At 36.6% G+C, this 14,192-nt stretch overlaps 1 protein-coding gene across 1 annotated transcript in view; it reads right to left on the bottom strand.

Moving 5' to 3' along the window:
- Positions 1-14,192, bottom strand: part of CPSF3 (cleavage and polyadenylation specific factor 3) — a gene marked incomplete at both ends in the record, with an annotated part of 18,745 nt that overhangs the window by 4,132 nt on the left and 421 nt on the right. The window contains 13 exons of the mRNA XM_010175849.1: positions 399-486; positions 1,029-1,123; positions 2,238-2,336; positions 3,112-3,220; positions 3,607-3,759; positions 4,787-4,933; positions 5,661-5,819; positions 6,202-6,377; positions 8,692-8,842; positions 9,803-9,892; positions 11,509-11,686; positions 12,622-12,750; positions 13,771-13,868. Coding sequence (XP_010174151.1) covers positions 399-486; positions 1,029-1,123; positions 2,238-2,336; positions 3,112-3,220; positions 3,607-3,759; positions 4,787-4,933; positions 5,661-5,819; positions 6,202-6,377; positions 8,692-8,842; positions 9,803-9,892; positions 11,509-11,686; positions 12,622-12,750; positions 13,771-13,868 — 1,672 coding nt within the window. The remainder of the gene's footprint in view (positions 1-398; positions 487-1,028; positions 1,124-2,237; positions 2,337-3,111; positions 3,221-3,606; positions 3,760-4,786; positions 4,934-5,660; positions 5,820-6,201; positions 6,378-8,691; positions 8,843-9,802; positions 9,893-11,508; positions 11,687-12,621; positions 12,751-13,770; positions 13,869-14,192) is intronic.

The following is a 14,192-nucleotide window of genomic DNA, read 5'->3' as shown; positions in this document are numbered from 1 at the left end:
TACAGTCACCGGAATACCACTCATGATCATAACTTTCATGAGGTAATAATAACTTTCAAATTACAAACATATGTTTAAATGACATAATATAAATTGTTTATACATTAAAATCTAAAGTAATATCTAACTTATTTTAAATAGGGTCTTATTTTCCACAGTCAGCTACCAGCTGCCACATAAAGGAAAGTTTTAACAAATGAATGTGTTACAAATACTGAAGACCAAGCTGTAATTCTGTTTTTAAGTTGCAACTCTTGCTCCCTAAAAAGTTTCATAAGGAAAGGAAGTACAATGGTGGGATTGCAGTCTATTGCAAGGGGTTATATCGCTCTAAACTTGATATCAAAAAAGTAAGAAGAAATGCCTCAGTTAAATAAGCATTACACTAAACTTACTACCTTTTTGTATTTTGGGATTTGACTGAACTTCCAGTATCACTGTTGTCACGGTGTCTGCATACATATCATTAGCAGGATTTGCCACCCACTGGAAGATAAAAAATAAATAAATTAATAATTTGAGCCTATGATTTGGGATGAATGAATAATGCAACATAAAAACAATGTAGGATAAATTGCATTCTCCTAATTGCTTTTCTCTGAATTCTAGCTTCAAATGACTGTCATACATTTTACACCGAACTACTAACTATTTTTAACTTGGTATAGTCCATTAAAATTTCAAACTGTTGAATGTTTCTGAACACATTATGACATAGTTATTAATTACCACAACTGTCTGGGGGAGGGGGAAAGAATGGAATACTATTTGACATTATTTCCAATTACTATTTGCCAAATAAAAAAGGGCACCGAATCTGCCATAATACTCTTGAGCCACAGCAAAACTAGCAGTGGCTAAATGAAACAACATGCACCAACACAGGACCATAGCTCAAGGGAACTAGCTTTCATTCTACTTGTCAAGAGAAAACTACTTCAAACATTTAATTTTGCATGGCATGTGTGTGATACTATTTTGCAGAAAATGGAGAACAAAATACCACTTTCTCCCTCACCAACGCCCACCTCAAGGACTACCATGCCTGGTTCCTGGATCACAGTAATATTTTTGAAAACCTTCAAGGCTGGTTTTTGCTGGATTTCTATTTCTTCTACATCACCTAAGAAGGGATAACAAATGGTTAGCAAGGATAAAATTATACTGAAAACAAGACTAACTTTAGCTGCCTAACACAACAGGTCATTTTAAGAATGCTGTGATGATGATCACACCTGCTCGCAGCAGCTGACAATTCCTCTCTAAGCCTGGAGTGCACACTCTCCTCCCTTGCTTGACAAAACTACTTTCTTTAGTCTAGACTGTTTGGGGTTTTTTAGTATGTAACACTGGCCATCTCACTTGGCTTGAATTCTCACAGTTGACTGTCTTAGTACACTGACACGTGTGCACCAATGAAAAAGAAAACAAATTAGAAACTTAGTGCTACATTTGTGGAATTAACCAGCTCCTCTTATACCCTTAAAGGATAACTTATTGCTCACATAAGCACAGAGGATAAAACAAAAGCATCTGTGTGCCAGGTAGCGCCCAGGCTATGAGACCTGAACATCAAGTGAATACAGGTTCTCTTTTCACTAGTGATGTGAGTTAGGTCCTGACATTAGAGAAGAAAAAAAATTAAATTCCTGAGCTGTAAAATCTGGGAAGGTATCCTGCAAAGTGTGTGTGCCTTCAATGAACCCGGACAGGACCAAGCCCCTACCCTTTAAGAAAGCTAGACAGGGGCACTGGGGATTGTACTAGTGGCAGATTTTAAAGTCTTCTGGCTCAGAAAAAGCCAATAAGGTTAGATTCTTGCCTCTTGGGGAGCGATAAAAGAGGCTGTCTGTCACAAAGGAAGACAGAGCTTTTGTTTTTATTAACTGGATGGCAATACCCATTCTATTTTAGGGATGGAGATAAAAAGATCAATTAATAAATTTTGCAACAGAGTGGCTGTGGCACTCACTTTGGGGGCTGACAGGAGACAAAAATCAGCCTAGGCTCTATATTTCTCATGCTTTCATAGTACAGCTACAGTAGAATCCCCCAAAATGGACGTGTCATACTCATGAACTGGATCTGGCAGAAGCTGTATAATCTAATGAAAGTTGTAACATTTGACAAACTGTGGCATGACAGTTACTGGCAAAGAAATTTCCATTCAGAAGACCTCTGAAGACCACAAGCTGATGACCACTCTAAGTCATGAACCTGTCTCTCCAAATACGCACCAGTGAGTTTTTGTAGCTGATAGTAAAGCAGATTAAAAGGGCCGGTGTATGGAATGGCTTGTGTCTGTGTTACAGTGCTCATCGCCAGGTCTGTATAATCTGAAAGAATTTTTAGAAGTATGTATTAAAAATTATCCCTTTGACTTTGCTTCCTAAAAAATAAAATTGTCACTATAGATAAATAATGGCATCAATATGTTCAAGACAGAGGGCTGAAAAGGACAGTTTGTAAAGAGGAGGGTGGAGGGTGTGTTATAAGATAAATAACATATTTGTGGCTAAGAAACCAGCAAGAGCTCGTTACTTTATCATACCTACTAAAGACAAACAATGAACTAGGACAGTAGAATTACTTTCCTCTAAGCTCTTCTGACATTACTGCTCCATTTAATTATTCTTCTATTTTGAGAATAGATCCATTTATTTAGTAATAAATAGCATGGGAGCAATACAGAATATTTTTACACTAAAACTACTTTTTACACTAAAAACTACGGACATTTTAGAAACTGGCAGAACAATTGATTAAGGTGCTCTCCTGTTCTCACTGGCTCGTTTTATGCATATTCATGCAGAGGAAGAAGTTTTAAGTAACCATAAGGGGAATGGAATTTTGCTTCTTTTCTTTTATAGAAGGAATATAATTTTTTTAAAACTTCAGTGGACAAAAAAATTGAATGCCTTGCTTCTCACTCCAACAGTTCTGAACTTCTGGCAAAACTAAGCCAAACTAAAACAAACATGTTCATTAACTGCTTACCAAATACACTAGTTACAGAAAAAACCCCAAAACAGTACTGTGTGTGTTTTAATGAAAGAAGAACTACATAGTAAGTTTCAATTACCTACTGAGCATATTACTGTCTTTACTTACTGGAGAGGTCACATGGAGAAAGGATGTGATAGTTAAAATTTCTTTTAACTAGGATTCCAGAAATTCTCTGTCCTTGCTCTGGTTTCTTATCTGCTAAAGATCCCATCACCTGGAAAGAAAAGAAACACACAGTGAAACAAGGCAATCAAGTATTTATAGCATAAAGTTAACTATGGAGATGAAACATAGTTTCCTCTGAAAAAAACAAACATTATATAAAATTAACTCTGAAAATAAAGGAAAGTCAGAGTAACCAAACAATGTTCTGAGAATGAAAACACAGGAAAAGGTTGGAAGAGCATAGAGCCAAAAAAACCCCCCCCAAAACCAAACCCCTAATTTAACACTAAACCCAAAACATTCACATACTCTGAGTCCCTGGAAAACATACACAATCCGAAATCAATTAAAAAGAGAGGCTTGGGAGAAAAATGTGTAGTGTTTATCCCAGAAGAAACTACTGTTGTACAGATAAGGAAATAATTAATTTTATACCTTGGCAAGTTTTTCTCCTCTGAAGTTTAATGTCACAGCTTCCGTATTCCTAGGGTTATGAACTTCTATATGAACTTCATCATTATCCTCATATTCCCGTATCAATGCTGCTTTCAGTCTGGCCATTTCATTCTGTTCACCGTGAACCAAAATCTGTAGAAAAACGGTTTTCCTTTTAGTTATTTGTCCAACCAGACATATTTAGTATGCAAATTATCCAAGAAAATGGCTATCTGGTACCTCATCTTTATAAAAATGTAATTTCATTAGGTCACAATACGTGAAACATTAGCTCAATTACACTATATACAGTTCTATGTGTGTCTTTGAATTCTATGCATTATTCAAAAACCTCAGTTTCACAACCCTGTGTATTAGTTGAAAAATACATGCAAATAAGGACAATGTATTAGAGATTCCGTTTAATTTTTCATACACTAACACACTGTTGTATTATGAAAGTGAAGTATTAACTTAAGTTCAACAATAAAAGTCACAGTTAGCTTTTCATTTTCCTGTCTGCACATAGATAAACATATACATAATAAACACGCAATTCAGAGTATGCTTATTAAGTTCACTACTTTCTTTGCCAAGTGAAATCCTCTTTTCTTCTGCTATGATTTGTCTTCTTTCTTATCTGTGCTTGCACACTGATGCTCTCCCAGTCTCAGCAAGTTTCAGATCTAGTCCCCATGTTCATGTTCTGATCCTTCACACCTCCTGCTCCCTGTGATTTGCTCATGCTTCTCCCCCCAGGCACTGCCTTTGTCTTTTGCTGCCTGCTACACACCTTCTGTCAGACTGGCCTGCTCTTTTTCAACCAAAGTTTTCTTGTTTATTTTGGGGCAAATTCCAGTGAATTATTCCAACACCAGTGTTCCCAACTTAACTTTATCCTACACTGTATCTTACTTGCGCAAAATGCTGCTGAAACAGGCCATGGACAATACCACTCTCCTGAAAGTAATCCCCAGATATGTCGTATGCAGACAGTCAAGTGCAACTTCATCTTTACTTTGCTGAGGTAACATGACGAAAAATGGTTAAAATCTTCACCTTTTATTATTCAAAGCATGTGCTGGCTACTGCTAGACACTGATACCTGCCTTGATGACTCAAGGCTGTGAACTGGTTTGATGAATCACATTCTGGAGATATAGGCAGCGTGTATACTCACCACATGTGGAGGTTTCAGGGCCCGGATAAATTCACTGGTTTGTTGATAATCTGTATGAGCAGAGAAAGAAATGTAATCCACAGACATCTTCAGTGGGAGTTTTTGCCCTGACATAGTTGTGATCTCTTCAGGTTCAGACATGATGTGCTAGGAGAAAAGAGCACTTAAATAAAAAAAGAAAGCCTCCTATAGATGCCACATAACTAATGCTTTACATTTCAAAAATCAGTAACATAATATGTTAGTTAAATGTGAAAAACTGAAAAAAATCTCTCAAATGTCACAAAACACAGAAATGAAAAAAGCATCCACAACCCATACCACTTCATCTGCAGCAGATCTGGGAGTTCATTCTTCTTCCAGATGCACCGCTCTTAAATTTGCATCAAAATTATAACAAGCATGTGATTTCTATTTCTAAAGGGAAAACTAGATGCTCTGGTTGCCCTCAGATGCTGGAATTTGTAAGGAAGGATTTTATTCTCCACAGCATGCAGAAGGCAGTGTGATCTCTGACACGTAAGTAGTGTTAGATTTAGTATCAACTCCTCCAGAATTAGGGTTGGGGCTCCCCTCTCAAAAAGTTAAATGGTCTAAAGGTGGAGAAGAGTATCAATCATTCTTTCACATGACAAGATAGCTGCTCCTAGAACAGATTATTTTGTGCAACTTCACTGGAAACAGCCATAGCAAATTTGCTGTACTTTTCATTAGTATTAGCCAAAAGCAATTGGTTTTGACTAGATAATTATGCATACCTGACAACAATCTTCTCAGTAAATCCAAATAAAGACACTTCCTACTAGCCAACTCTTTTCAAACATAACATGCACACTACTTTGTATGAAGAACTTGTGGTGCATTAACAACTCACCTTAGCAAGCGTTCCTTCCACACAGTACCCGGCTATAATGACCCCATTTCTCTTATCTGTGCACCAGCTCTCAAACAACTCTCTGGACAAGCCACTCTGCATCATCCCTGGGGAAGCCATCACAACGCTTGGGCCAATATCATCAAAATGGTCCATACTCTAAATGGACAAACAGCAAGAATATCAGTTACCATAACTCACTTAAATGAAGGACAGCCTAGCTGCACCCTTGAACAACATACAAGTAGAGTTCTATGTTCACAAATTATACCCTATTCTCATAAAAAATGCCCTTTGCAGTAAAGTTCCTCCTAGTGATGCCTATAAGGAGCAAACTGTAAGCACAGGGATCTATAGCAGAAGAAAAGCTGGGGCATAGGCTCTCCTCAACCAGCCCTCTAAACGCTGGGATAGCAGGGAACTCGGATATAAACCCGCACCTAATCAATCTATTAGGATGGTAAACATGCAAAGTATTCAGCAAATATGAATTTTTCTGTCACCCTTCCTCTTTTGTAAGACAACCTTCTCTTAAGCTTACCTTCAGATTACTGATATGCTTGAAAACAAAGGGATTGTTGATGTTAATTTGCTTGCGGATTTTGTCATTCATGGCATTGACGTATGTCTGATAAACGGCCATGCATTTCTTTGCCAGAGAGGACGCGTAGTATATAGGGATATCATGGAGTTCAGGGTGATTCTGCCAGTATTCATCTAAAAAAAACAAAACAAATAAAAAATAACAAAAAATCCACCAACCAAAACCCCACACGACCGCTGCCCAGCATTACCTCCAAAATGCACGCTTCTCAGAAACTTCACTACTTCTTGTAAAACAGATTTAGCAGTTTTAGGGTTGGGGGTTTTTTTTCTGTTTTTATTACAGAAAATCACAATCACAGACTTTTTTTTTTTTTCACCTGCTCTACTAAAGAAGAAAAAACAATCACCAACTAAAAACGTATACAACTAGTACAAACAGGTACACCAACAAGAAAAATAGGAACTTCAGGTATTTTTGGCAGGTCAAATTCCAACCAGTCACCAATTTCACCCACCAGGTATGAAGTATATGTGATATTACACAGCAATCAATCTACATTTACAACAATGCAAGTTTTACCACACTACTGCAATACAGCTAACATGTCTCTGTCAAGTATTAGTTATAGATCTAACAGCTGGGCACATCTGCACATAAATGTGTTGGTGAGAATTCACTATATCAAAGTTCTGTAAGACAAATCCATGGAGTCCAAGACGTGAAAGGATCACCAACATAACACAGCCAGTAATCACTCCTGGCTTCCTCTGTACCACCAACAGTTACATTTTACAAGCTTAACTGAAACAAAACCAGCAAAACAGCCTCCACTAACCACAACTTATTTTATCACTGGTGACAGTAGCCATGACCTTTACTCAACACAGAGACTTGAATACAGTTATACAAACATAAAGTTACGTGTTTTCCCACTTGGATACAATTCTGCCAGTTTAAAACATATTTATATTGTGTAACTGGGAAACAATTCTCCAAAAAGAGCAGTGTCCCCTTTTGGCCGAATTTTGCATTTAAGATTATATGGTTTTAACCTAACAGCTTTGATCTGCAGACACTGTCTGCAGACAGTGTCAGAAGGCTCACTGCCATGAGCATCTTAAGGCTCAGAAAGGCTCACTGCCATGAGTATCTTAATAAGCCCAAGTGTGAGGTAGAAACAGCCAATAAAAGATAACTAATATCTAGACTTACAGAAACAAAAGACTGCACCCATCATCGTAATTTTCTGTATCACAATGCAGTACTGTATTTTTTGTCAGACACTTACGGAAAGAAGAAAAACACAGAAGCCTGCAGGCTCAATTGTGTAGGCATCTGAGATGCAATTGCATTTTCTACCTAATTAAGCATCCAATTGCATGTCTAGCTTTACTAGATGTATTTTCAAGCTTATCTTTAGAAACTTACTTTAACATCTACACACAGCAAGGAGAGGTCAAGGAATTTCAAACAAATGGCTACACAAGATTTAAAATGTTTAGTTTTTATCTCCTCTAAAAAAAAAGCCCAAACCCTCAATCAATGGTAAGTAGTAAATAATCCCACAACATTGAATACTGCCACATGCCTAGATCCAAGTTTCTTATTAACATTTGAATAGACCAGTAACACATTTTGAAAACAAACTAGTTTTTCATGTTAAGCTAAACTGAAATGGAAAGTGAGAAGAATTTAAAGTATTTTAGGTAATACTTCAGATTCAACAGCCCTAAAAATAAGTATTTTAATTTTGAGACAGTTATCTATTAATCTTGTCAGCATTTGTATAAGCAAAAAGATTTGCAAAAAATCACGTACATAGTACAAAATAAACATGCTAAGAGGAAGCAAAGAAGCTTGGAAATAACTTACTTAAAAACTGTTTTATCTGAAGTACCTTGTAACATCTACCTATTTATTTTATGTGAAGTGGCTTGTTATGTATACTTCTCCCCTCCATTTTTGCTCTTCTTAACGAAGCCAAATTTGCTTTCCCATTATTATTAGGACTTCAGAAATGCTTGGAGTGTCTGTTATGGTCTTCTCAGCTTTTCCTATACAGATTTCTTCATACAGGTTTGTGAATTAAAGGGGCAAAGACAGTGAAACTTTGGAACAAAATATACCTTTTTTAGCAGTACAGTTTAAATAGAACAGTTGTTGGGATTGCTTATTTTCCAGTCTGTAATAACAATCCCTATTAGCTGAATTCCTGGTTCAACAAGATTCAAAAGTCAAACACATATTACCATGCCATTACCTTTTCCTTTCTAGGTCTCCATCCTACCTCACAAAGCAGAACTGCCTTGGTTGGTTTATTGGATTTTTGCATTTGAACAACCATGCATGATATATTCTCAGGTACTTCACACTGGAAAATGGCTGAAGAGTTGTTTAAAAAATATTCTGTCTGAAAGACTGCACATGGAAACATTCTAATTTAACTTTATGCCTTTTACTAAGAGCAGCTGGGAAGGTACATACCTAAAATCAGAAGTAGTTCTTGAGCTCTTCCCAGGGCAAACACGGGAATAAGACCTCTACCTCCTCTATTTACAATGTCATGGACGGTATTACAGAATCTCGCCTCTCGCTCTTCCCTTTTCTCATGAATATGGGTACCATACGTGGATTCCTACACACAGAGAAACTGCACATTAAAAGTACTGACACGGAGACTAATTCTTGATCTCTGAATCCAGCAAGAGAATGCAGAAAAACATCCTGGTGTTAATATGGTGGGGAGGGGAGGGAGAGGTGAAAGGAAAAATCAAAACCGCTCCCAAATTCCCATAACCTCCTCTGCCAAGAGAAATAACCCAAACTTCCCCTCGCCCAAACCCCTCCCAGCAATTTGGAAAGACAGATCCTGTTTGGGAGTGGGTGGGTGGGGGAAGAAGTTAGAACTATTAATTTTGATGCTTCTTTTAAGAGGTTTCAAATTTAACATACTTATTTTCCTAACTGGAAATGCTGCCACTGCTTTGATGAAGGGGTTACCATGTTAACATGCCTCACTAGTGGTACATGTGCCACAGTTTGGAAACACCTAGCCTAAAATAGAGGAATTACACGAAATACAAGATTTTGATGTGACTTAAAATTAAGTTATCTGTTACAGAAAGCAATTAGAAGAGCACAATAAATGAAATAATTGTGTTACTCTGAAATATCCCACTGTTTGTTTCCAGATAAAACTGTCACTTTTAAAGTTTCCCCTGAGCTTCTGATTTTCCAAATATGGATTCAGAATAAAACCATTTCACTGAGAAAACAAAATAAAACAAAAATATGGGGTTTGTACAATATATCTAGCAAATATAAGTCAAAACCTAATAAATCTCCCATCTTGAAAAGATTTGTCCAGAGGCTTAAGGAACTTAATCAGAAGAATTCTGAAAGGAAAATCAGACTTTTTAATACAGTGAAAAGAAATGTTGGAGTGTTCTGAACACCCAGTGTTTGGATATTTAACCCAAATCACGTACTACCATTAAATCTCCAATATCTTTCTCTTTCCATTTGAGCTTTAATTAAGTAATACTCCTATATATATTTAATAACTAATATAAAGAAACAAATTTGTAAAACTTACAATTATAAGAATATCAGGTTTAATATTGGGAATTTCAGCTGCCATCAGATGCCTGTCTTCCTGTCTTGAGAAATCACCTGTATATAAAAGCTATTGGAGACAAAGAAAAAGAATTATTCTGATTACAGGTTCTTTAAAGGCAAAGATGGTTTTAAGGAATTTATGATAAAAAGGTCACTTGTACTTTAACTAAAGACTCCTCAGATGCAGACAGTGCTTCAATATTAGATCAACAGTGCTACAATACCAATATTTCAACCATGGTAAGTAAACGTATTTCAAGTGGTATCATAATTCCAATTGGACTAACAATTATTAAGATTTTATTTTTTCATTTGGGATATAAAGGGGTCATTTTCAGTCTTTTTGCATACAGGCACTGACCATTAAGAAGTAAAAATCGACATAACAGAAAATATAGAAGGTCCTAAGTGGGAGTAAAAAGTAGATAAAATTACATTTACATATCAGAATGCAAATACAATGAATAATCCAATAACATTACCTATTAAAAATTCTTCTAAGATTTTCTGATACTAAAAAAAAAGCCTGTAATCCAGCAGATTTTCCAAATGGAATGATCATGTTCCCCATTACACCAAGAAGTAATTTGTAACTGTTAGTGATTTTTAATGGATTCTTAACTGCAGGGTGGAATGGAGCTCTCTGTGCCCAAAATTGTGGTTTCAAAACTGAATGGTTTTTACTTAACAAACGTTCCATCAATGAAAATGTGAATAAGAACAAAACATATAATCAGCAACAGCAAGTAACTGGTCTACAGGTAACCTACTATCACATTCCTCATTTGCTTCACAGGGAATTAAAGAAAATAATGGATATTAAAACCCAATCCATTTCAGTTATGCATAATAAGAGGGAAATCTCTTTCTCCATCATGCCTTAATAAAAAAAAAAAAAAAGGCAGTAAGATACCTAAATGTTATTGTAATAACTGCAAATTCAGTTCTATTTCTATACTTTTTTTAAACTTTAAACTTTTAAAATTCTCAATCCTTATAAACCATGAACAAAGTCCTTCCTACTAGACAGCAAGCCTCAGGAGCACCATCTCTCTTCCCTCTTCAAGGCTGTATAAAACTTTCTTGGGCAGTGATTATCCCACTGAACTCCAGTTCAGGAGATTAGTTTCAAGTATCCAGTTTTGACACAGCACTGCCTATGATTATATGACAATTTATTTAATCTCTCTGTGCCTAAAATTAATAATAATCCTATTTCTTTAGGTACTTTAGCATAAGAGTGTTTTGAGAAAAACAGAACTCACATACTTTGACAAATGCCATTTAGGCACTCAGGACAGGCAGACATGGTAAATCAGAATTACAAAAACAAACATCTGTTTACAGACTTTATAAAACTGCAGCTTCTGCAAGACTGCCTCAGCTGTGAGCTACCTCTGAGCAGACCAGCACGGAAAATGACATGCCTACTGGTTCCAAGTCTGAGTCATAACTCACTCCCATAAAATCCAAACATCCTACCCGGTTCAATACATGTGTTACTTGGTAGTTCTAATCAATGAGAAGATACATGCTGTAAGTCAAGGCCTCCCATCTTCCCTTGAGTCCAAGTCTATTGGAAAGCTCCAGCCACAGTGGAGGGGCTTAACTGACAATAATAAATAATCAATGACTACATCAGAACTCAGACATGATTTCAACCTTGTAATAAAAAGAAAATACCTTCACACCAGCTATTTCAATCATAAACATGGCTGCTCCCAGAACGTGGCCTGCGTGGTAACACCAGAATTTGATTCCTGCCACCTCCTTCACTTCATGGAAGTTGATGGTCTCAATCTTGTCCATGCTTTCTTCAAGGTCTGTTTCTGTATATAGCATGTCATCCGCTGATATATTACTGGATATAAGTGAAATGGCTAAATATCAGCTCATTTTAACAGCTTAGATTATATAACAGTTGGAAAAAACACTTCCTGGATTTTTCCCACTGACAGTTCAACTTCCATTTGGTAATGCAACATCTCCTGTGTTAGAAAGCAAGTCCAGGTACGCTAATGTAGCTCACCTGAGCAGAGTTAAAGCATCTTTCTTTTGAAAGGCCATGCTAGAACAGTCTACTCTGTATTTGTCTAAAAGTACCAGCAGACTCCCAGCCCTGGCCAGAGACCTGCCACTTTGCCTGCAGCAGTCCTCAAAACCCAAACTAAATCCCACTTTTCCCATTGGCCCAGAACAAACAAGTCAAAAGAGAACTGTTTATTGGGTTTCTGACCCAAGCTAGGATCTGCTGAGTTGAGATATGCTCAGGATCACTGCATTCACATAGAAAAAATGTGCCAAGGCATGTAACTGAAGAAAGAAAAAAAAAGAGGGAGAAAAAACCCCAACAACATGTAAGTAACAGAGCTCTCTTTGTATATTTAATTTGACCTTGTCCTGAAGGGTGGTTGTATTTTTAGGGGCTTAAAATTCACTATTTCTGCAAAGCTTAAGAAAAAAATAGACATTAAAAATCATGAGAAAAAAAGAGTGTCTTAAGAGCTACAGATGGGAAAAAAGGGACACTATTAGAGGTCCAAAGAAGGCAAATGAAAAAGAATGTGAGAAAAGAAGGAAACCTTTTTTTTAATTACTGATAGGAAATTATTTTAAAGACACACTATCCACGAGGCAGTAAGATGATTCATTACTGCTAATCTGGTAATAATGTTGCTATTTGTGGCAATAAGCAGGTTCATCCAGCCACCTTTCACGGCTTCATCTTACATTTCCTATTGGATGTATAGGTGAAATAATTCAGGAGCTGAAGAGACAACTTGCGGGCCAGCTTACCTGACTTTGACATAGTCTGAAAGGAGCCACCTGTAAATAGCTTTTGTGGCATGAGTCATAAACGTCCTTCCTTTAAAACTTGTTTTCTGCAAAAACCATGGCAAAGCCCCACAGTGGTCTAAATGGAAACTTAAAATAGACACACAAATGCAATTAATACATTAACATCACACGACACTAATATAATGTTATATCATATAATCATATAATTGACTATTTCACTGGATTAACACAGCATCATAAAAATCCAGAAAAAGAATTTTCACACACAGAAATATAGGGGTTGGAAGGGACCTCAGGAGATCATCTAGTCCAAACCCCAACCTTACTGTCAAGTATGTTGGTCTACATTCTGTACACTAGTGACTAGAAACGCAACCAAGAAAAGGTAAGAGTAATACAAGAAATTCTCCATTAATTGCAAAGGTTTTACTCATATAATCTCAGAATTAACTTGTAATTTACATATAAATTAAACTTTGTAATTTACATATAAATTTAGAGGGAGAAAAATAGCAGGAAACAGGAACACACTAAATGTCTAAGATACAAGAAAACTAACAAACGGGATCGTAAGTTTGCATGTTGGACACTGGATTAAAACAAGAACTACCAAAATAAATTTGACCACACTTCTAGTTTGATCTACCTTAAGGAAGTACTTTTGAAATATATTTGAAATATAGGTAGAACAAGCATATACCATGAAAACTCAGTGTTTTATAAAGACCTGGTTATGACTGGTTAAATCATTTACAAATGGCTCTCCACATCTCTCATCCACTAAGCAATACTTAAACCCCATTCAAAGCTTGCTTAAGTCTCTGAGAACCTTTTTCATGCAAAGCCAATAGAGCAGAAACCACAACCAATACTTTTCAGCAGTCTTGACATAGAAAACTCACTCTAGAAGCTGCCTGTGTTAAAGCAGGCCAGGTTATAAAAAAGTCAGACATCACAGCAAGCTCAGAGGAGAGCTGTCATGTCCAAAGTGACTGAACATCCTTAATTAAAAAAAAAAAAAGTTGGAATCTAAAATTTTGCTATGCCGTTACCATCTATATAGTGCCTATTTTCAGCCTCTCTTAACAACCTGAGCACTGCTCAGAGCATGACCTCAGTATGTTTGTTCTTCTAGGCACAACTTACTGACTAATTAGGAGGAGATCAATCTCAGCAGGATCTATCAAATCAATGTAAGGAAGAGCATCCATTCCTTCCAGTCCAGGATGGATTCCACAATCAAGCTGAAAAATTAAAGAAAGTTAAAGCTTCTAACAGAACATATTAAAAACCCTCTTCCATTTTGGTCTAAAATACAGTTAGTGGCAACTAGTAACTTTTAGCATTGTGTTAAAAAAACCCCAACAAAACAGTATTTTTTCCTTAAACACTGCTTTTAGCATTGGATTCCACATTTCAGGCTTCTGTCTAGATGACTTATCTCCACTGGGAAACTGAACACCTTTCAAAAGATCCCATTCTTTGTTTATAATCCTGTACCTATGGAAGCCTTCATTCCCACTTCAACACCATCTGAATAGACAGAACCAGTCTATGCAAGTTATTTC

Source organism: Antrostomus carolinensis, unplaced genomic scaffold (assembly GCF_000700745.2).
Source record: "Antrostomus carolinensis isolate BGI_N321 unplaced genomic scaffold, ASM70074v2 scaffold16329, whole genome shotgun sequence".
Lineage (NCBI taxonomy): Eukaryota > Metazoa > Chordata > Aves > Caprimulgiformes > Caprimulgidae > Antrostomus > Antrostomus carolinensis.
This window is presented reverse-complemented; position numbering and strand designations above follow the sequence as displayed.